General features: G+C 40.0%; 1 protein-coding gene across 11 annotated transcripts in view; it reads right to left on the bottom strand.

Moving 5' to 3' along the window:
- Window positions 1-23,623, bottom strand: part of ABLIM1 (actin binding LIM protein 1) — a 195,875-nt gene that overhangs the window by 127,927 nt on the left and 44,325 nt on the right. For 3 of the 11 annotated variants that reach the window (XM_071563459.1, XM_071563455.1, XM_071563462.1), the window contains exon 1: window positions 5,730-6,081. The exons of 1 other annotated variant lie outside the window; for it this stretch is intronic. In XM_071563459.1, coding sequence (XP_071419560.1) covers window positions 5,730-5,967 — 238 coding nt within the window. In that variant the 5' untranslated portion in view covers window positions 5,968-6,081. Of the gene's footprint in view, window positions 1-5,729; window positions 6,083-23,623 lie in introns of those variants that run through there. 7 more of the 11 variants (XM_071563453.1, XM_071563456.1, XM_071563458.1 and 4 more) reach the window with 5 other exon arrangements.

Here is a 23,623-nt window from a genome sequence, read left to right as displayed (position 1 = left end):
TTCTACTCATCTTTTTCCCTCCCAGTGCCACCAGTATTTTATCCGCTGTCAGAAAGACTAGAACTTCTTCAGCTCGAGACCAGCTTTGATTTCAGATTTACCTGTATCTGTCCTGCCTGAAAGGCTGTGTTGGCTCTGGATGTCCCCAGATCTCAGGCAGAGGGACACCCCATTCTCCTGCCCCTCTCAGCACTGCAGGGCAGCCACACCTGAACCCTGCCCAGGAAGGGGCCGGCACTGCTCTCTGGGCAGTTTGATTAAAACACCAAGGTTATGCAACTGCAAATGACGGACGCAGGAGGGGAAGTTTCCATCAGATACAGAACAAAAGTAGGACTCCCAGTAAACAACACTGCGAATGCGTAGCCACAACGTGCTCCTTCCAGCCAGAGCTGTCTGTACCCTTTGGTATTAGGGAGTTAGAGAGCAAGGGGGATCTTTACCTCAATTCCTCTTAACAACCTGCACACTGCTGATATTGCCTACGTACTCACCGCAGAGGAAACCTCAGCATTTCCATAATTTCTTTCAGCTTACAGCTGATTTAGCTCATCTTTCTTGCTAGTACCCGGGAACAGTAAGAACTGCAATTTTGTCCTTGTCTATTGGATTACAGATAACATAAAATTTAGAAGAGGGAGCAGCGTAGCCCTGCAGAGGTGAATTCAGTTGCTCTAAATGATGCTACCTTAATGCAGATTAATGCTAAACCACTGATTTACTACTAAGCCAATTAGCTTAGATTGATCCAAACACTGGCAACAACTTGGCAGAAATCTGAAACAGGAAGCCAAGGGTTAAAAAGCTATTGCTTGTTCTAATAATTTAAGTAAAAATGTGGCAGAGATTGATTTGCAGTAGAGATACTGAAAACAGTCAGGGGGTAAAAAACTGATCTCAACTGATTACTTTTTCTTTTTACATTTCATTAAGAACAACAACAAAAAATCAAGCTAACTGCATATTTAGAGAATGCAAGATTATTAGGATCTAACACAGATGGAGTTTCAGCTGTATTTCTTAACACAAAACCACTACCCAGTAATTTTCACAAGGATATTTCTCTGTGCTTCTCAGGACAATGCAGAACACATCTCCATTTGAGAATCCCTTACTCATCTGAAGATTGACTAAATCCCTCACTTATCACCACTCTTCTAGATTGAGCAAACCTAATTCCATTAATCTTTTCTCATAAATCTTTTTTTGCTAATACCATTCCCACTGCCTTCTACTAATTTCCCTACAATTGATCCATCTCTTTCTCAAAATGCAATGTCCACACTTAGAGACAGTATCCAGCAGAGTCCTCTTCAGCAACAGGAACAGAGGAAAATTATCTGCCTGCTGTATATAGCACAGCACAGAATATGTCTAAATGACACATCCCAGAAAAAGAATGGCAGCAGTATTATACTGTCAATCTATATTTACATTTTGGTAAGTATCATTGTCCTCCGTGTACTTTTCTGGATCAGTGTGTTTTAGTTTCCATTTCTTATCTATGCAAGTCCACACTTTACACTTTTAGTCTCTGAAATTCAACTGTGTAATTTCAAACCATTTAACTGATTTATCAGGACTATTTTGAATTAAGACACTGTCCTGCAGAAGGATGAAATAAGGTTCCCAAATTTGGATTACCACAAATTTTAAAGGCATGCTCCCTATTCAATCATATCAGTCAGCATTATTAAAAAAAATAAACTACAGGGACAGGGTCCAGAAGAGATTGCTCACTTGAAGGAAGCAATTTGAAAAGCTATCAAAAAGAAGAACCACCTTATTTGAAGTACAGGAGCAGTCTGTTCAGCACCTCTCTGCACCTAAAGAGTACCACCTACTACAATGCCAACAGAACCTGGATTTTTTTCTCTCTCCTGTCACCACTTGCCATATTTGAGCTTGCTTAGCTTTGAACACCTCACAAGTTCACACAGCACCACTACAATCCTGTGTCTGTAGGCCACATCAAGTACCCATTTTGTGGGGAGCTACTACAAACACCATTAGCTGGTAAAACCAAAGATTAAAATAGGAATTGTTTTGGGGTTTTTTTTTTCCATCTGTGCCTTCCTTTTTTCTGTCCAAGTAACAACAGGGACTGGTGTTAAAAAAACTGATCCTTTAGGGTGAACTTGGTACTAAGAATGGAAAATGGTAGTGGGGTACAAAGAGACCATTTCCCTGATTGGGAGCTCCAGCTGTTGCCACAGCACAGCAAGAAAACCCTACTAATGCAGAGTTGTTGATGTGTGGGAGCTTAGATGTAAAACAGCGAGCCAAGATTCAAATGTCTTATGCTGCACTAGTATTTTATAGCTGGACATTTTATTTCAAAGCTGTAAAGTCCTCTTAGACCCCTCCTCTCTGCAAACATACACACAGAAAAATGAGACCTTCTCTCCCCCAGACTACCATTTCTCATAGAATAAAAAGAATAGACTATTTCATTTGGAAGGAAACTCAGTGATTACCTACTCCAGCTGCCTGACCAATTCAGGGCTGACCAACTTCAAGCAATGTTGCTAAAGGGCATTGCCCACATGTTTCAAACATTGAAAGGCTTCAGGCATTGGCCACCTCTCTAGGAAACCTGCTCCAGTGTTTGACCACTCGGACAGCAAAGAAATTCTTCCTAATGCCCAGTCTAAACTTCCCCTGGTGCAGCTTTGAACTACTTCTATGCATTCTGTCACTGGATACCAGGAGAAGACATCGGCACCTCCCTCTCTAAATCCCTGCTCTCTAGATTCCCCTCATGCCTTTGTCACCCTCTTGGGTTCCTTCTCTCTCCCTTTCCATGATCCAACAGAGGCAGCCATTCTCACAAGTGATGCTTTACGTAAAGAGTTACAGAACTCCTACAGGAGGTCAGTTAGGTAATAGGTGTGGCTCTCCTTTTCCTCAGGTATTCACACTGTGGAAGCCAAAGGGTGATCAGTGTGCAGGGTTGCATAAGGTGTCACTGGTACACGTCACAGGTGACATATCTCATCCAAGAAGCAACATCACACAGTTTAAAGCCAATTTTCTCTTTAGGATTCCACTGTTCTTTTTCAACCAGCTTTCAACTTTTGCTAGTCCTGAATATGAAGTTTTCCACAAGAATCCCTTGCCCCGGGGATTGGCCTCCAGGGAATCAAAGCCATGTGCTGAATCAGGCCTTCTAGGCTAAGACAGATTTCTACAAACCATGTGACTGGCAGCTTCTCTCATGGGAAGCATCCTTTCCTCATCCCCTGCACACAGGAAGGAAGGTAGCTCATCATTCTTTGGGCAAATAAACTCAAAAGAAATGCAGAATGAGGGTCCTTTCAGTGATTCAAAGTCCCTTTTGAACTCAATTTTTCTAAGTTTTCTTCAATTTTTAGGGTATTTTTTAACTGTCAGCATTACTCTACTATTTAATCTTAAGAAATAAGTTTAACCTCCAACATTCTCATTATGAAGTGAATGGAATTCCAGGATACAAGTCCTAAGTAAAAACAAGTCCTGGGTTACAGGGATGAGACTCCAAAGGTTCCCCTCCTGAGTGTCAAATAGCTCTGCACTTGTTGATAACTCCTGACCTTTCCAAAAACCTAAAATATGAGCCTTTCCTGAAGGTGATACTTGTGGAATCATCAGAAAAAAAGAATTAGTGAGTCTCCAAATGCCTTGAACAGTGTAATTTCTAATCTCTGTTTGCAAAGCCAAATGGAGATAGCAAACTGTCTTTCAGCAGGGTTTATAAGCTGCTAAATCTTGTAGTGCTCAAGGGACCATAATCCCCAAGCAGCACAAGCTGGCCTGAGAGACAGCCTTACGTGTTTTGCATCCTAAAGTCACATACAGCATTTACAAGCAGCCTGTTTTCAAAAAGCATTCCACTGGTTTTGTTCTAAGTAGGTGAGATTCTGCTTCCAGTTGCTGTGATTTAAGTAAAGCTGGGACACCAGACACCTTGCAGCCTTTCAGTTATACACAGCACTGGGAAGCAGGACCACAATATCCATCCTACTGAATAGTAGCACCCAAACTGCAGGATGAAAGGAAAAAGCTCCACAGTGGTTATCTGCATTATCTATTACAGCATAATGTTAAACAGAACCTGTCTCACTATCTTTGTGATTGTTACAAATGAGGAAAACCCCCACAAAATGGCAGATTTCCAGATTGATTTAAGCCCCATATAAATCAGCAGAAAATTACACATGTGCAAAGTGGGTGACTCCCACCTTGTTATGATAGCAAAGAATTTCTTTGGAGCCCTGCATGGCATGGATTGATGGTACAGCTGGTCACCGTTCATTCAGATAATTTTCAATTCTAAATTGTGATTTGTAAAAACGCCTAATGTGTTTGTTGAAGTTTTCTCCAGCAGACCAATGTGAAACACTGCAGAGGCTGGTGAAGCAGAAGGATAGTTGCTTTTTCTAGTTCACAGCTATATTATATATTTGCCTCATGTTTTAGCAGCACTTCAAATAAAAATTTTGTTTTAAAAGAAACTGATTGCTCAGAAGCAGTAACTACGTGAAACAGCAGATGGGTTTTGGCCAGTTCTACTCTTGCAGTGTGAAGTTCACTGGATACAAAGCTGAATAGCAGAAAGCTTTTGCACATAAGAAAAAGTGTCATATACCAAAGTAAATCTTTGAAAAATACTTTCCTACCAAATACAATCACCCAATATTAACATTTTGAGGAGCTGCACAGTGACAGGTATGTAGCAGTTTTCTTGATCTGCTAAGTACAGGCAAAATTCCAGCACGTGAGCAGTTTGTCTTATCAAAACTGAGGTCCATAAAGCAAGTCCTAGATGACAAAATCTTTGAAATTTATCTGAAAGCTTCAGATTAACATTTATAGCAAATTTCACACACTGGAGTTCCCAGAAAACTTTTAAATTTGTAATGGACTGTAACAAATCAGTCAAGCTGATGAATTCCAGGTATAAGTTCTTCCACCACTGATAGCTCTACTAAGGAATAAATTGGTGTTCAATGTTAATTAAAAAACACAAACCAAATTTTAGCAACTACTGGGAGGAACGAAGAGCATTGCTATGACTGTGTACATAAACCCATGTTATGACACATGTTGAACACAGTTCTACTCCCCAATTTTTCAAGGGTTATAGTAGAAATAGCAAAATACCTATAAAAGGATAATCAAAGCCATGGGCTGACTCCTGCAAAAATTGCATCTAAATAAATTATGATTTCTTATCCTGAAAAAGGAGGTACCTGGATAACAGATAGAACGGAAATCTAATAAATTCTCAAGTTACAAGGAGCTGAACACAGAAAGGCTTTTAAATCACTTCTTCCAATTGAAGAATGAGGCAGCTGCAAATGATACTCCTTGGCAATAAGTTTAAAACAAACAAAAGGGAATATCATTTCACAAAACCCCTAGGAAAGCTCGTAACACACTACTACAGGATGCTGTGCTTTCAAAAGGTGCTTTCTAGCTTAAGTACTTCTGAAGTTTAAGGTCCCCTTTGTCCCAGGATGGCCACATAGAGATGCACCTATATCAACTACTTTTGACTATTCAGATTCTAATTTCTCTTTTTACTCTTCTTTCCCTCCTCTCTGTCAGTGATAAATATTTTCCACACCTGAACACACTTGCTATCATAAAGAATCTTGCTGCTATACCATAGATAAGGTAACTAACTGCAAAGAAATGTAGTCTATTCACCAACCCAAAATCAAGATCTGATGCCAGTCCTCACTTACCCAGATCCTCAGGAGTGTCAAATAACTGCTCACACAAGTAGTAGTCATCTGGATTCAGATAGGGCAGCTGCTTCAGGAAGCTCTGCTTAGGAATGAGGTACAAGACCTCTGCAATATTCCCATCCTCAATTACTGACATCCTTCTGAATGAATTTCGAAATTTCACTTTTTCCAGCACCAGTTCTTCACCTGATCCACACAGCTTCCCAAAGCTGCTCAGGATGGGGAAAGAAGGCATTTCTATTGGGAAGAAGGTAGGGAAAGCAACCTATAGTACACGCAGTCTACTACCTGCAGCACACTGCCCTTTCCAATCCTTCTCTTTTTCTCTTATCCAGCAAAGGAGATTAAGGAAGATATATTTTTAGTGATTATCTTCGAGAGATCACAACAGTCTGCTCGATCAGGTGATTGCCATCTAAAACTACTGTAATCAGTGAAAACTCATCCATGGGAATGCAAAAAATCATAAAGAGTATCTGAAAATCAGATTAATATTCAGGACAAGAGAAAGAACGTAACTGAGTTATATAAGAGGATTAGTTTAAAATCAAAAAACCTTGCTGTGTCAAAAATCTTATTATGGAAGAATCATCATCATAAGCCACAAAGGCACATCTGTGCATTTAATCTGCCACGGCCCTTGTCCATGCCAGGTCTGTCCGTGTGCTACAGGGAAAAGGCTGCAGTAAAGGTGGAGCAGTCAGTCCTCCTTTTTGAGGAATGTACCAGCACTGGCTAACGCTACTTCATAAGCAGATTTCTTTGGAGAAATCCTTTCTGCAGCTTTCACTGCCTATTGCAAACAAAAGCACTTCAGCTTTCCCCTAACTGCTAAGGATTGGTTTGCTTCGGCTCTTCCTCTCCACCTTCCTGTGGAGCTGACAGCAGAAGCTTTGCAGATACTGTGCCAACCCTTCCTGCTTCACTTACAAGAAGTATTTACATTAATCCAATTCCAGTGACTTGCTAATCTAATCATCTAATGAATATTTCTCCCTGGGTAAAGGCAGAGTTAATCATCAACAGGGCACTGGAAAGTCACAGGAAATTCCAAAGCAAAAGGTATTTTAAAAAAAACCAACAAACCAACAACATTCATCATCTCTAAGAGAAAGTAACAGGTGAACTCCAGACCTGGACCTGCTCAGAGGCAACTTCAAATTCTTTACTCATTAAAACTCCCAGAGACAACTGCACGGTGTCTGGCCCAGGCTTTCAACTCCACTTAACACAGAAGTTAACTATAGCTGCAAAACAACCTGTTGTAATCAGCACACTGCTTCCAGTAATGCTTTTGCTAAATTAGAAGGTGAAAAAAACTACCAATAGGCTTACTGAGCACAGTTAGAAACTGTCACTTAATTCTTCTCTCAAAACTCAGAGTTCAAGTACTAACTCCAGATGGGGAGAGGCTTTGAAGACTGCTTTATTTACTGTTTCAAAGATAAAATATAATCACAAAATCCAGATTTTGATCTGTTATTACACATCTCCTATGAGGTCAATCACCTTTTATTTCTCAAATAGTCTGACTTCTATATTATCTTGAAATCAAGATAGAAATCACATTTCCCCTTAAACAGCCATTCTCCTGGCTTTCTAATCAATCACAGACACGGTAGGGCAAAGCCAGAATAAATCTGCACCACTGTACGAATTTTAATGGGGTGATGCTAATGTATATTTGAGGAAGAGCTGGCTCAGTAAATACACCAATTCTGGTTCTGCCTTAGAGTATCTTGTATCAGATGAGAGATCTCAGCAAATGCTGTGTTTTAAGCATTCCTCCTAGGAAATAAAGCTTTGCAGCAATTTTTCAATCTCTCCCAGACTTCTCAGCCTACTGACCTGTACACTGCAGCCCCTCACTGGAAAAGACAGCTCTGAAAGTCCAAAAGCTTCTACCACTTCAGCTGAAGGTGGATCAGCAGTGCCTAAGGCAGAGGGGTGACTCATGGGACATGGCTGGATCCATGTTGACACAAGTCTCTCTCACTGTAAGTGTGTCATTTGTTCCTGGATAATCGGTGAAGGATGATGACATCTGACAACAGCAGTGCCAATCTCCTCCTCGACACAAAGTGGACTCTGCCCTTTGAGGCAGGTGTGGCAAAAGCACACGTTGCCCAGGCATGAACTCTGCTGCACAAGTTAATCCTCGAAGCAGAAAGGTGAGCTCTGCAGGAACTGTTCAAACTGTGGCAACATTTGCTACAACTTGGCTGCCTAAATCCCTTATTCCAGCCTACAGCTCTGTTCACCAAGGCAGTCATTACAGCAGCTCTTGCAGAAACAACTAAAGCAGCATGACCTGTATAACCACTACGGGAACAGTCAGCCTGGAATCGCTGTAGAGGACTCTGCTACTGTATCAAACAGTGAAGTGCATCCAGTGTCCTTCTACCACCAAGACACGTGGGATTGGTGGGGGACCACAGATCAGAATTAAGTGACCCTAACATGTCACTGTAGAAGCATCTTGCTTAATTAAAAATAAGGTTCTTCTTGCTCTGAGAGAGACTTCTCTAATGCTGCCCCTTTCCAGCCCTGGCTACTGCTGTCACTGCCTGAGAGTCACCTTTTCAAAGCCCACATGCCAGCTGCTCCTTGTAACACAAAGCAATATGATTTTTAGGATAGTCTTTTTTAAGTACAGTGATTTCTTTAAGAACCTCCATCCTGTCAGTATGAAATATAAGGGGACAAGCAGCAGAAATCAGCAAACTAGGGCCAGGAAGAATCAGAGCAGCTTCCCAAGTCAGATGAAGGACTGTTGGAGCAGTGGGCTCTGAGCGGCAGACCCTTGTGCTCACGGTAAAGGACAAGGCCTGAGACAGCCTTGTACCACACACTGTTACCAAGCATCAGGATTTAGCCTCACTCTGAATCTAAAAGACATGGTGATCTCCTTCCACTTAAGTCAAGCACTTGATTAAGTCAAAAATATCTATTTCTGATATTCCTGCTGAAGAGAAAAAGGCAAGAAACACAAGGGCACAACCCTGTCCTTATATTTCTTGAAAGACAGTTTCAGGAATCCAGGTTGCCCAACTCAGAACTAGTGCTGAGGAAATTTTCTCAGTACCTGCCAAGTAGCAAAACACGTTTAAATCACTGCCAATTCAAAGCCGTGTCTAATCCAAGTAGTCAGTGCTGGGATCTCCAGCCTTCACAGAGCACAGTGTGAGGTATGGGCACTTTCCAGGCTTAGAGTTGTCACAGAGGGCTGGCTGGATATGAGACAGGATTAAGCAGAATAGCTACTTTAAATATTTTATCTGATTACCAACTTTATATTTTATTTATAAATATTTTCAGCTGTCTCAAGACCATTTCCTATTCAATCCCCTCTGGATTCCCTGAACCAATTGGCTGCCTGGATGATAAAAATACATGTATGTTACATATGCAACCAGGAATAGAAGCTTCTGTACTAATTCCACTAGAAGAGAAGTAACAAAAAATATGACTGCAATCCACAAACAAATTACAAAACAGAACAGCAAGCAGTGAATAATAGTAAAAATCAGACAGCAAGGGCTAAACAAATAGCAGAAGAAACATCCCTCCATGCTCCAGAGCAACACTGAGGATTAGACTTGCCCTTCAGCTAAGTAAAAGGCAGAAATGTGTAGTGCACTGATGCTGCCTTTAATTGCTTCTGCCATCAGAGTTAAACTTTGTGCAAATGTATTTCACTGTGACTTTATTCTTACATTGAAAGCAACAAAAACCCCAACCAAAAACCCAAGAAACTGAAGTCAGCCACAGAAGATCAGCAAAACCCAGCTGCAAAAAATAATCAAAGTAAAAACACAGGAAACAAGGTAATACAAAATGAATTTTTCCTTTTTTTTCCTCATACCACTGCAGAGAGTAACACATCTATTGCACAGCTAGATAGTCCCAAATAATGTTTCTTCCATCTGTCTAAGGCAACAGGATTATCACGATTATCTTACTCTCCCATGTGAGAATTCTCAAAGATATCAACAGTAAGGAGGGAGGAAAGAAAAGACTTTCATATAAATAAAAAATGAGCAAGCATTGTATCTATTTATATCATGAAATATAGTTATCCAAGCAATAAAATAACTAAACAAGCAAGTCACACCAAAAAACTCCAACATTCAAGTTCACACACGCACAAAAAGAAACAAAACCTTGTTACTTATGATAAAATTATTCCACACATGCTGCTTTTTCACTTTTGACACACACAATTTACTTACTCAAGACTCTAAGATGATGCACAAACACTCAGCTATTGACTTTAAATTTGAGGAAACACTTTATCCCCACAATGAAGACCAAAAAAATCCACATGCACACCTTCATTTCTTTACCTAAATGTCCAAAACAAGCAGTCATCTTCTGGGCATACTGACACAAACTCTTCACACTGTAGGGTTCCTCACCAAGGACCTGCTCACTCATGGCTTCAGAAGGAGCTGCCTTCCCCTGCAATGTCAACCAACTACTGCTTGCTTGAGACTGGTAAACCCACAGAGCTTCCTCTTCCAATTTATCTCCATTAATAATTCAGATACTACATAAAATTTGCTGAGCTTTATAAACCGGTAGTGCAAAGCTCTTTTGTGGCTTTTGAAGTAATCATGTTTTAGTCCTTAAAAAGTATCTCAGCTATTATATTCCAATAATTTACGGAAAGTATTTTCAAATTGAAACAAAATCCATTCCCTTGCTGCAAAAGGGGAAATATTGTTGGGATTGTGTTCAGATCAGTGAGACATTTAAAATATTTGCCCAGCTCAAATCCAGCAACAGAATTACCAGCACTACTAAAATGTGTTATAACATACTCTTCAGTGTTTTCACCAATGACATGGACAGTAGGATTGAATGCACTCACTGAGTGAGGCAAAACACTGGCGCAGGTTGCCCAGCGAGGTTGTGGATGCCCCATCCCTGGAAACATTCCAGGCCAGGTTGGATGGGGCTCTGAGCAACCTGATCTAGTGGGAGATCTCCCTGCTCATTGCAGGAGGGTTTGACCAGATGGCCTTTCAATGTTTCTTTGAACCCCAATCCCAATATGTCCACTGCTATCATAGCATCACGGGTTCATCATTCACTACCATACACCACTGCTCAGTGCTGTGTATCTTCTGGGGACTGAAAACCCCAAAACAGACCAGGTCCAAACACCATCGTGTTTTCTGGCACTTTCCAGCACACTTTGAGAACTGAGGCACCGCAGCCAGGAGCAACAGGAAGAGGGTATTTTCTCAGCTCTCTCAGTGGAGCATGAGGCCCACCTAATCATGTTGTTATCTTGCTGAGAAGAAAACACACCAGAACGGACTCAGCAATCCTGCTGCCAGCCAGCTGCAGTGGCCACACTTACCTGTCTCTGCTCTGCCTGTCCAAGAAAATCCCATACAAATCACACCATCAACAACATCTACTTAGCTAAATACTTGCAGAATAGCTTTGGTGAGGCTCTCTTGACTCAGGTGATGACTAGTTGAAGAATTGGTGTCCCTCACAAGCAAATATGCTCCTTGTCCACTACACTTCATTTCTGTCCATTCATTTAACACTTGCTGCTTCCTCAATAAGACCATATCTATCCTGCAACAGTATTTAGTAGAGATCATATAATGATTGCTGACTGCCATATTAAGCACTGTTACTACTGAGCAGAGACTTTAGAGAGATCTGTGCTAGTACATCTAGATGCAAATTTACTTAGGACAGGTTGAAAAGCCTAGTTATTGTAATTTAATAGTACTTCAGCAATTCATTATCTATAAAAAACCATAAGAAAGAGGAATTCTACAGTCCAGAGGTCTCTACCAAGTTAGTTTGCTGCTTTAAACCCACACAAGGTTCTGTAAGGTGAGCTACACTATGGTAGGAGGAACAGAAAGACCACAAAGCCACAAGGCATCTCTGTGCTGGCAAGAAAACAGAGTGGACTGCTGAAAAAGGCTAACTCAGGTTGAAGTGATATCAAAGGTAAAGTGATTTTTGTTATAACTCAGCTGAGCAATACAATTAAGCAGGAGTCTCCCAGACAGGCTGTTATCAATCTGCCACGTCACATTTTTTTTCCATTGCTGTTATAACTGATCTTTAACTAATCATTAGCCAAACTCCATCTAAAACACCTGTTTCTGCAGCACACACGGGCAAAGCACAGTATTGAAGATCTCTTACAAAGTCTGTCAAGTCTATGAAGCTCATGACAGTCCACATGAAAGGACAAGTTCAAGCCTGAGTAGGGTGAAGTTCCATCTGGATCATTGCACACTGAGTCAAACTTCAACTCTGAAAAATTGCAAACTGAATCTCAGCTCCATACATCAACAGTAAGATTTTTATGCACAAACTATTTTGCTATACTAACTCAGAAATAAGAAAACAAATGTTATTTTATATATTGGTTTCTTGGTATTCATTCCAAAACATACAAGAAACATCGCTTTGCCCTTTATCCTCCTGTTACAATTTGTAACCAAGAAAAAACGCAAGAGAAAACACAACTGCATTTCTATCTCAGACTTAACTAAGATCATGCAATGACAATTTCCTTTCCCAACTGATGACATTTGCAAAATCTTTCAGCTGAATTAAAGCATTGTGCTCAGCTTCCTGTTATCAACTATGTATGATAACTTCCATGGCACATGAGCCTTTGATAACAAAAGCCCAGCTTTGCAGTGCATTGTAACGCTGGACAGGCAGCGTAACAAGCTCTTGGGAACCCTTTTCCCTTTGCTGTACACTCAGAAACTGAATCTGACTCACTTCCCTAAAACCCAACAACCACCAAGTTTATCCTCCAGTGAAACAGTGAGCAGAAAGATTAAACAAACAAAGATATCTGAACAATGTGCTTGAGATTACATCTGACCATCTTTTTCTTGGACAAAAGAGAGAGCAACACCAACCATTTACCTTCATGTGAAATTATTAGCTGGGATGAAACAGTACACAGAAAAATCAATCACCAAATGAAATGTTCAAATTATGTTAGGGAAAGAAACCCCAACCCAAAACAATTAATGTCAGTTAGCAAAGTACTGTCCAGTACCTCTGCAGGCCTTAACATGGGATTTGAGAAACATGCTGTCTCTGCTCTCCCACAGACTTGCTGTTCATCCCTGAGCCATTCCCTTAATCTCTTCCATTGTGTTTCCCCCTATCACTTTCCCCCCTCACAAGGGATTTGTAACAATAGGTACATTAAAGACTGAAGTTTTCAGACTCTGTGATAATGGAAACTATAGAAGTACCACACATAATAACTAACACTAGGAACTCACTGGTCAGCATTAAAAAAGAGGGCATGTAAAGCAGAGCTGAGTGCTTCTCCTTGATCTCCATTACCTTACAACTCCATTACCCTATTTCTCAACGATTTTCCAATAGATTGCAGCCCTTATTTCACACTAAAAGTGCTCACTTTCCATGAAAAAATCATGATTTGGGGTAAGGCAAAAAGTTAATTCTGTACATCATCTCTGATCTGAAAATTCCATTTTTAGTTATTCTTTCCCAAACAAGAAAAATCACTGCTACGGCGCTTGCAGTTACCAGGTTATAGCAAAAGGCATGATTCAACCAAAAGCTATTCACCTAACTTTATCAATTCCAATGTTTATTTCAAAGTAGTCATGGAAAAAAAAATCTCTGTCCACATCTATTTTCAGACATAAAATAACAGTGTGTGCATTAATGGATCTGTCTATTGCATTATTACATGATGAGGTGGCTCAGCATTTTATTTTCTGGCAGCACAAGGCTAATCTATTGATCTACAATGTCAAGAACACTGCGCTGTGTATTCTTGTGTATTCTTACAGCAAAACCAAGCCTTTTTACTTACACGTAGGAAAAAAACCAACTGCAATTGCTGACAACTGAAGCAATTTCATAACAGGATATAATGAGAGCTATATGAAATATAACTATAAATACTGCTGCACCCCCAAGACTCTGTATGATTAAAAAACTGACTCAACAACACAATTCAAGCAATTGCCCATCTTAAAGCTTATAAATAATCCCACAACTTCCATGGGTTGAGCTCTATGCTTGAAGTCAAAGAGATGCCTAAGCCACTCTAGGGAACAATTAGTCAAAGTGATCCTGGCAGAGGCTGGCAGTCCTTCAGATCTTCAGTAGGAAGCTTTTTTCCTATTCCTCAGCAATGCTTAGGTGTCTTTTATTTAAACAGAGCAAAGACTATCAGGATAAATGTAATTCCTTTAATAATACTTTTTTTTCTTTACTTTTCCTTTCTTGAACTTCGACATTTCTCTTCCAGCTAAAAGGAGAAACTCCTTGTAACATTCGCTTCACAATGTAGACTTCATAGGAACTGAGACAGAAATATGTTGGGAAGCAAAGAGATCAAAGTTGGAAGCTCAGTGTTCTTTCAATCCTCATATTTATTTCCTGTACCCTTGTAAAGAGCAACGTGTTACAAGCATGACATCAAAGAAAGCACCACTCCTCTTGTTATGTATTAAAATAAACTGGCTATCATTATACTCTCCTCTGAAACGTCACATAATTACAGAAATATACACAGTAACTTTACTCAAACGCTGAATGAAGAATTATACAGGAAGAAAGTCTTCTCCAGATCCTGCAGGGCTTTCTGAACATCTTACTTAACATTACCTATTCTGCCCTAACAGCAGATCTTCTGCTATCAATGTAGCACCAGCACATACGATCAGAAGAATTAGATATTTCTCTTGCTGCATCCAACTCTCCATGTCTCCAACACCACAGCTGTTCTCAGAGCATGGCATAACTCTAAAAGGATAACTTCTGTAGTCGCACTGCCCTCTCCCAGCTTCAGTGAAGCTCTAGAAGAGAATCCTTTGTACCACAAGGACTCATTTAAGCCCCTACCAGAAGCTAGTACAAACTAAGAATAGGAGGTTACCTTTCTATATAGTGGAAAGTATGGCACTGGTATAGGATGCCAAAAATGACATCAGATCAATCCATTCACTGCCAACATTCCTAATAAAAGCAGCTTCAAATATGCTGTGTTGGCTAACCTTTGTCTTCTAATTAAATAAATCCTACAGCACTGTTGAACCCTTCCTCTTGTGGTCAGCACTATCTGGTGGTTAAATCAGCTGCACACACACACACAAGTGATCAAGAGCCATGCTGAAAACTAAGAAACTGTCAGTTAAGCAAAATTATGACTCTGTGAGCAGCTCACTTCTCACACAGGGATCTGATTCTGTACAGGCAAAAATGAGGTATGGTCACATCTGAGAATACATTGGTGGGGCAGACAAAACACTTGGAATTTGTTTCAATCTGTTAATGGCAGGAAATTACATATACCATATACCAACAAGTATTGGATAAAGAGAGGTTTTGGTCTCCCTGGGTATTCTGTGGTCACACAAACAGTTTGCCTGGTTTTTATTGATAGTTTACTGGAATCTACTCAAATAAGCACTGTAATCTGCCACCACCATGAAAAGCAGCAGTCAGAGAAACACAGCAAACTTCCAAAGCTGACAGGACATTAAAAAGGAGACACATGTTCTTGATTGGACAACAGGTACAGTTGGGTTTGTTTTTTACCAGTGCCACTCAACACAGCACAAGCCTTATCTTATGGTATTTCCCTGACATGTACAATGTTGTGAAGCTGTGCCTATCAATAATATCAGAGTTATTCAAGGATAGCACTAAATCTTGATCCTGCAGTGGAAGTGGAGGGCACTCACGATCTAACAATCTACAGTTTTGGTAGAGAAGGTAGGAAATAAGTCTTACAATCCTGGGAAAAATCATTCCAGTGCTATCATAAACTATAGGAATGGTGAATGAGTCAAACGAAGTAGCTACAAAGAATCTAAGACCACTATATGGACTGCTTGACATTTACCACATTTTATTTGCAGCAATGATTCACAGCTGTACTTCTGTAGCAAGAATTTCTTGATTTTAACCTGCCATTGCTTGACCAAATGCCATCTATCAAGGCAATTTTGTTTTAAGGTCCTGTGTGTCATGGGCTGCTAAGAAAAGTAGTTTTCCAGCAGGTAAACTTTAAACACAAGTGTGGGATTCTAATTAATTTCAAATTAACTGTAACTAAAACACAGTGTAAAATCAAGATAGCCCTGACCATCTTTGAAGGAGGATCTTCTGCTGCATTCTTAGTCATCATCCTGAAGTCTCTGTACTTCCTGGTCCTTAAAATATATTAAATGTTGCACCTAGACAGTTGCTTCACAATGAGATGCCTGATTCTTCAGTTTATGTAGAATGCAAACAACTATTAATAGTACATACTAGGGGGCTGGTTTGTTTGGAGTTTTTAAGTGTAAACACTCAGTCTAGAGCAAAATTTAGTTTCCTTTTATTTGTGTTGACATTACCACTAAGGTACTTGTTTAATAAAAAGATTTACCACTGACACAAATCAATGATGAAAGAAAATATCCCTTTTCCATGAGTTCAGCTTCAAAATCCCTTTTGGAATTAACACTTTCCAGTCATCTTCAATTTTTTTTTTTTTTTTAGTTTGTCCTGGTTTGATTTAGGAATAGTTCTACAACTAAGAATAGCAAAGCAAAAACAACAACAACTAAAGAAAGAAGGCAAGCCAGCCAGCCTGTCAGGCTGTATGAATAAAAAGTGATTGATTAATTTCTTCTAGCAGCACTGTGCAAAATTTTCAGATGAATCAGAACAGGTGCTGACCACCAAGCATTTAGCAGTAGAAAACCTTATGCTATAAACATATGTTGTGCATATTTTCAGACTGAAATAGCTGTCAGCTCCCAGTTATTTCCTTTTCTAACTAAGAATGAATTAAAAGATAATGCATTATTTCGTAGTGGTTTTCTAACTGGTTTGTTATTGAGGTTTCCCCTCCCCACATTTACGCTTTCTTTGAAATTCAGATCTTCCCAGTACTTTTCCTTGAATCAATTATTTCATTCTGAGTAAGTAAAGGATTTCAGTTCTCCAGCTGCTTACTGGGTTATCATCAGAATGAGGTCAGGTTTTCCACCTCAAAATAGGCAGCTGACAAAAAACATTAGTGGATTATTTTTCTAGAATGAGAAAGCCAGTACATGAAATTGATAAAAAAAATCAAGTAAAGCAAAACAATCTGTTTTCATTACCCACTTCAATGAAATGACAAACAACTACCTCTACATACATACATATATATATGTGTGTGTGTGTATATATATATCTATATCTATATATAGTAGATGTCAAGATGGGCTTGACTCTCAGCCTGCTCCTAACGTTCAGGAAGAGAAAGTGCAAACACCTACAAATTAGGAGGGAGAAGGAATCAATCATCTCTCCTGTACTTTCACAGTGTGGCAGTCAGGAGTTTGTCTACTAGAGCCCAACAGTGAGAAGAGATTTCCACAGCCACCCAAGGGGTCACCAGGACTAATCAAAGCAGGCACAGGTACAAGCAAGATTTTGACAGTTCTCAGTGTATCTGGTCAGAAGGGGAGAACCAGATATTCAGCATAATCACACCATAATTAACCCCTATGAGACCTGGGGTTCATTTGATCAGTACATTCTCATGATGATAGGGTAGTTTCCCACATAACAATATCATAGAATCACAGGAACACAGAATCATTTAGGTTGGAAAAGATCTCTAAGATCACTGAGTCCAAGCCTTAACCTAGCACTGCCAAGTTCAGCACTAAACATGTCCCCAGGTGCTACATCTCTGAATATAAAGAATCAAGTGATTTTAAGCAAATGCTATTGCATTGCACTCTGTGGACATTAATTTATATTAATGTAAAAAATGAAAAATAGTATTTAAAATAGTAAAGAAATAAGGGAGGAAAAATGAGTAATTTTGCATACCCCATTCAGCACACATTGAGGGAAGGAACAGAAATAAAACTGTTATATCTAGTTCAAAATTATGTGAAGTGTTTGGCCCACAAAGACTAACTAGCAGTGGAAAAAATGTTATAAACAGTTAGTAAAAAGTTTGGGTTATGGTTTTTGTTTGGGTTTTTTTTTAGCTAAAGTGATACTTTTCATAAGGAAGTGGACACAATTCTTTAATATGTCTGCCTGTACATTTTTTAATTTCCAGACCATAAAGATAGATGAAATCTGTGAGACACTATTTTTAAGAGACAAATATTGGATTAGACAATGCAAAGAAAAAAATAGGACTTCTTCCACCTCTAACCCCTGAAATCAGATTGGTACCCCAAGGGTTTATTTATCTGTCCAAGCATAACAGAGAAAGCAACTACTCACACTTGAGTTACCAAGAAAGGTAAATATATCTTTTTATACTTATGCCTCTTCCCCTGCCTTAATCTAAGATTGTGCTGTAAAAAAAAGATGTTTCCTAAACAAACTAGGATTTGCATGCCTCTCGCATGCAAAGAGTATTCACTTTGTATCACTTCACTGTAACTCACCACCAAAACTGTGCTGAATGTGCTTTTGGTGTGTAGAAGCGAAGTGCTTTGAGCCTGCCCCGCCTGTGGCTCCCTGCAGGTTGGTGCAGGCTGGAATCCTGTGCTGCACAGTCATTCCTGCAGCGCCTCTGAGCCCCGGCACAGGCACCGGCATCGCTCACAGCCACCAAACACCCACCCCGCTCCTGCCTGCCAGGGGCTCAGGACACCCAGAACTCGCGGGTGCGCTCAGACAGTAAGGCACAGATTGCACAATAAGGCTTCTTCAGCTTAAACACCAAACAAATCTGCCCTCAGAAGCACCTTAACACGGATCAATTAGCAGCTTTTCACTCAGAGCATCAATTAGCAACACTATGAACTCTTATGCCACCTTACACTACATAACTCCAAAACCTCTTCTTTAACAGAGCCCACGCCACAGCAACAGCATGTTGTCATCATCTTTACCTAGAAGCCAGAAATCTGCTAAACAGAGCAGTGAGTTATGTCCTACAAAAAATACACAAGAAGCTGGATAACAAGCCTGTTTAATTCCACCAGGTTGTGTGCTGCTCCCTACATTAAGAAATGCAGAACAGGGCAGTAACACATGGGTGCCTGTGCACACTATTCAGCCAGGAAACAAAGTCCACTGCCCATAAAAAAACATCAGGCTGGGGAGGTGTTTAACTGTTAAACCAGTAAAGAAAAACAAACTGAAATAAAGAAATTGCCTGATCAGAAAGATCCCAATTTCAGTTCAACAGAAGTTCCCCATCCTGATTTCCTTCTTTAAATCCAAGAACCAATGTGTGGATGGCATACCCTCTGTCATTTACCAGTAGAGATTGCAATAGCAGAGCTATTGTCCAGGACAAACCTTTGCCGTTTGCGGAGCTCTGATGTATTTCTAGTTCCATTTGTGCTTTCATGCAGTACTGTCTCTGCACCTCAAAAGCTACAGCCTCCCAGGGTAGGATGACAAGCTGGAGGAACAAGTGAGAGCCTTCAGAGGTGGCTCACTGTCTGGCTCCACTCCCAGTATTTCCTGGGTTGAAGAGTACTAAAGGGAGTGGCCCAAGCAGAATAGGTGTGTCTGTGTTCCCAAAAGGTTTAAAGGAAGAGTGAATATTTTCCTCTAGATATTCTATTTGTAATCAAGACCTTGGTATGTTTTTCAGACAGTGACATGTTTCAATGTATTGACTATCTCAAAGCAGCTATTATTGAAAACTTACTTTGTCATACAAAAGAATCCTAACCAGCCTCAAAGGTTGACTGGAAACAGACTTGATTTTGTCCTGAGATTGCATTCCGTTTCACTCTGCATCTCATCTCCACTCCACTGTTTTTCCTTTATGTCTGTATTGCATCTAAAGAAGAGAGGAAGAACCTGTAGAAGAAACACTGCTACCCCTCTCCACACACACTTGGAGCAGGGAAAGCTGAAGTCCCAGGCATCTTCCCTCTATTCCCACAACATCCCTCCCAGACAGAGGCAAATTAGGCTGCTCTAAGTGCAGACTTCCAGGCATTTCCTTCAACGCAGTTGCACATACCCAGAGACAAACTGTTCCATGGGCAGCTGAATTAATGGATCTTTCTGTTCTGACTGATTTGCGTCCAACATCCTCAAACCCATCGGGTTTGCCCTACCTCCTTGTAACATCCTTCTGGCAATATCATTCCCAGAATTACTTCCAGTTCCTTTCTATTTGTCTGCTTTCCCAGTTCCTCTCCCTGTCCTTTAAATCATCCACAGAACCCTTAAGCTGTCTTCTTTAACTGCTGCAGATTCTTCAGTTTCCACCCATCCCTCCCTCACTGCACACACGTTCTTTCACCCTCTTGTTTTTCCCCTCTGCCCATACTACTGCTTAGTATCTGTAAGTTCTGTTTCCCTGAAAGGAGAAGACAGACTAACAGAGAAATTGGGTAACTCTCATCCTAGGAAATGTGACTGAAAAGCAGCCAAACACATGGTGCAGAAGCTGACAACTTGCAACCTGAAGCCCTCCCTGGAACACACTTACTGGCCTTTGTACATTAATATGGACTGAGAGATGCTGCTGAAACAAGAATCCCATTTTATCCCTAAGATTTCACTTTAGATGACAAAAAAAATTGCCATTTCTCCTCTAATCGTAAATGAAAAGACGTCAGAAACACGTAAAAACTTTTGTGTTCCTGTGTGGGAACTGCTACATCCAAACAAATTTCAGCCAAGTACTTTTAATTTCCTTCTTCAAACCCTAAATCCCAAATTTCCTGGACTCTTGACTTCATTTTTCCCACAATGAGCTGTCATCTTCCCGGCCAGTTTATTAAAAATACAGTCATGAAGATGCACAGACAAATGTAAACACAGGCACAGAATCTGGTCTCTCTACCTTTATTCTCAGCCTGGCATTGTCCTCCTCTGGCTTTACAAATTTTATTTGCTGCCAAATTAAGTGGAGTGCAGGACAGGGCGTTCACTCCATTTGGACTTCTACATGCCTCGCTGAAAATAAATAGCTCATCAGAAACACTGCTTTATTTCCACCCCCAGTCTTTTTTTTAATACTCAAACACTCCATGCTTTAATTACCACTACTAAGACTCTGATGTGGTAAACAGATACAATTACTCCTGTTCTATGGACAAAAAATTAAAGCACTATATTCCCAGAAAGTGTTGACCACTGGAATTTATTTATTTTATTTACTATGCTCCTATATACAGCTGTGCATTGTGCACCTGTCCCAGATAAAAGGGTGAAAAAGAGCTCCATGGGTCCAGAAATAAGTTCTGTCCTGAATAAGAGACAAATTCCTCAAGTGCAGCAGTGTGACTCCTGCAGCTAATCACATTTAAATCCTTTTTGTTTAAGTGAAGAGATGAAGAAGAAAGATGAGAGTGATTCAGTACAAATCTACATACTGTAGCAGTCACATACACTGGCTATGTAGTATTACCTACAACATTAGACAGTATATCCAAAATGTATATAAATTTAAGTCATCTATATGACTGTGTATGTACATACACATTACCTCTTTAATACAATTGATTCTGTATTTATTTTCATTTATGTTAAATGAACTGACCATACCTACAGCTTTGTACACTGTGGTCACTTCTCACACCTGGTACTAGTCCCATCTCAGGACCTTCTGTTTCCTGATGTTGAAGGTTTCTTCTCCAGAAACTCCAGAGGATCTGAACTCTGCTGTGAGCTGTCATAAACATTGTATGTTGCTTTCATGAAAAAAACAAACATGTAAATCTTGCCAAGAGACAAGACTTGGAAATACTGCTGTGCATTGTGCTCAGCAGAGAGGTTTTTGTTGGCTATTAAACCTCAGCAGAGACTTTCTGGCTGTTACTTCTCCAGCAATTTCATCGGATTTAGGTTATTCCATCCCACACAGTTCTCAGGCTTATTGTAATTCCTACAAAGTGATTAAGAATAATCAACCCCTGTGCTGCAAGGGATATACAGAACTACACTGGTGCCAGAAAAACAGAAAGACCACAGTATTCTCCATGACTCCATCACACTGAACAATGATCTGACGTTTCTTAAAATTGAAAGTTCACTTGTATAATTTTCATTTTCTTTTATGCCCCATTTTCCCCCTCCAAACTTCATGTAACCCAAGCAGAAGCACCCAAAATCACAAACTACCCAGTATCACAAAACCTACTAATCAAGAATGTTATCAGTCACTTCAGAAAGCCACGGGAGTGAGGCAGCACATTCCAATTGTGTCTAGTGGGAGACACAGGAGGCATCACAATCTTTCCTTCAAGCTTCAAAAGCAGTTCTTCTTAGATATCATTAGGCCATATAAGCTCAGCCTGCTCCCTGGAATATTTTATCCCTGTTGAGACATTCTTCCCTAACTACAGATGAGGAAAACACCAGGCAAACTGAGTGGTCTCTCCAGGACCACAGAACTCTGTGCCCGGCTTGGAAATTGAATCCAGTTGTCATGAATCCCAACCCAATGGTGGAGCCACTACACCTCCTGTTTAAAGAGAATTATTTATTTAAAGCAAAACCCCTGGGAAAAAAAGGACAAGAGACTTTAAAGGATACCAACAAGCTCTTACCAAAGGATATTAACTTACCCTGTTCCCTCATAGCTTATCTCCTTATGTCTGAGTCCCGTATAATGGAAAATGGCTCTACAGAGTTCCTGTGGATGCCACAGCCTTTTCACCAGAGCTGGTTTGTAAGTGACAGCAGATGAACCAAGAGATCACAGGAGCAAAATTACAAGCAGACTCTTCCTCACTACCTCAGCAAACAATTTCCCCCACTTCCAGTCTATGTTGACACTCCTGATTGCTCTAATTCTCATTTACAGTTTCCAGTGGCGATTCCTCCAGAACTTTTCCCCTATGAAATTATTGCATCAGTGTCATGGTCTCTGTCTTGCAGCAGAAACAATAACCTCCTCAGAGTTTGTGCCCAGCAATTATTAACAAGTCATTAGAACAAGTATTATGCCACGTCTGCTGTGCTCCAGAAAAACGAACTTTATAGACATATGAAGTGTAGCCAAGCAAACCTTCCTTTCTTGTGCATTTCTAATTGCATCTTAATGATAGCATTTTACATGCATTTATGTACCTTTCATCCTAGGGTATCCCAGAGCATTTTGTAAACTGTCACATGGTTTTAAAAGGAGTCCTGTATTAGCACAGAACCAGTAACACCCAGACATCTCCAGAATCCAGTGCAGCAGCCTGGAGATAAGTTCATTATGAGAGATCTGGGCCAACAGCAGAACACTGAACCTCTGTAGACAGATAAAGACCTTCCCTCTCCCTTCAGACATCATTTGAAATTCTTGCATATCCATTTCATTTGATGATCTCAATGTTTTAAAAACATTAATTAAATTGCACAGTATTTTAATTAGGTGAGGCATAAACAAAGATCTAAAACCTGCAACAGGAAGTGCTTAAGGGAAAAAGCATAAGAACCAAGGAAAATAGTAATTCAAGATCCTCTCCCACATTGCAGCAAAATGGTGGTTTAGCTGGAGACCACCTCCAAATCAGTGTTTAACAGCTACCAATGCACCTATTCTCTGTAATTTTTTTTTCTAATTCCTTTTGGAATATGTCCCTTCTTTTTATCACTTCACACTCTAAAGCAGTGAGCTCTATCCTGTATTCCAGTGCTATATGGAGAAACACTTCCAAAACAGCTTTTGTTTTTGCTTTTAAGCCTGCTGATTTGGTTAGATTGAGGCCAAAATTCTTATACCCTCAGGGAAAAAGGAAAAAAAATTATCTACATGCTTCTTCTGCACAAAGATTCTATATTTTATCATGTCTGTCAACACCACTCAGTTTTACAGGTAAACAAACACAGGAGCTAAATTTTCCAATAAAATAATGTGAAACAAGACTTCACATCTGCAAGAATACAAACTGTTTATTTTTAGATGCCTAATTTTAGGCAGCTCATTT

The sequence above is a fragment of the Pithys albifrons genome, chromosome 9, assembly GCF_047495875.1.
Source record: "Pithys albifrons albifrons isolate INPA30051 chromosome 9, PitAlb_v1, whole genome shotgun sequence".
NCBI lineage: Eukaryota > Metazoa > Chordata > Aves > Passeriformes > Thamnophilidae > Pithys > Pithys albifrons.
This window is presented reverse-complemented; position numbering and strand designations above follow the sequence as displayed.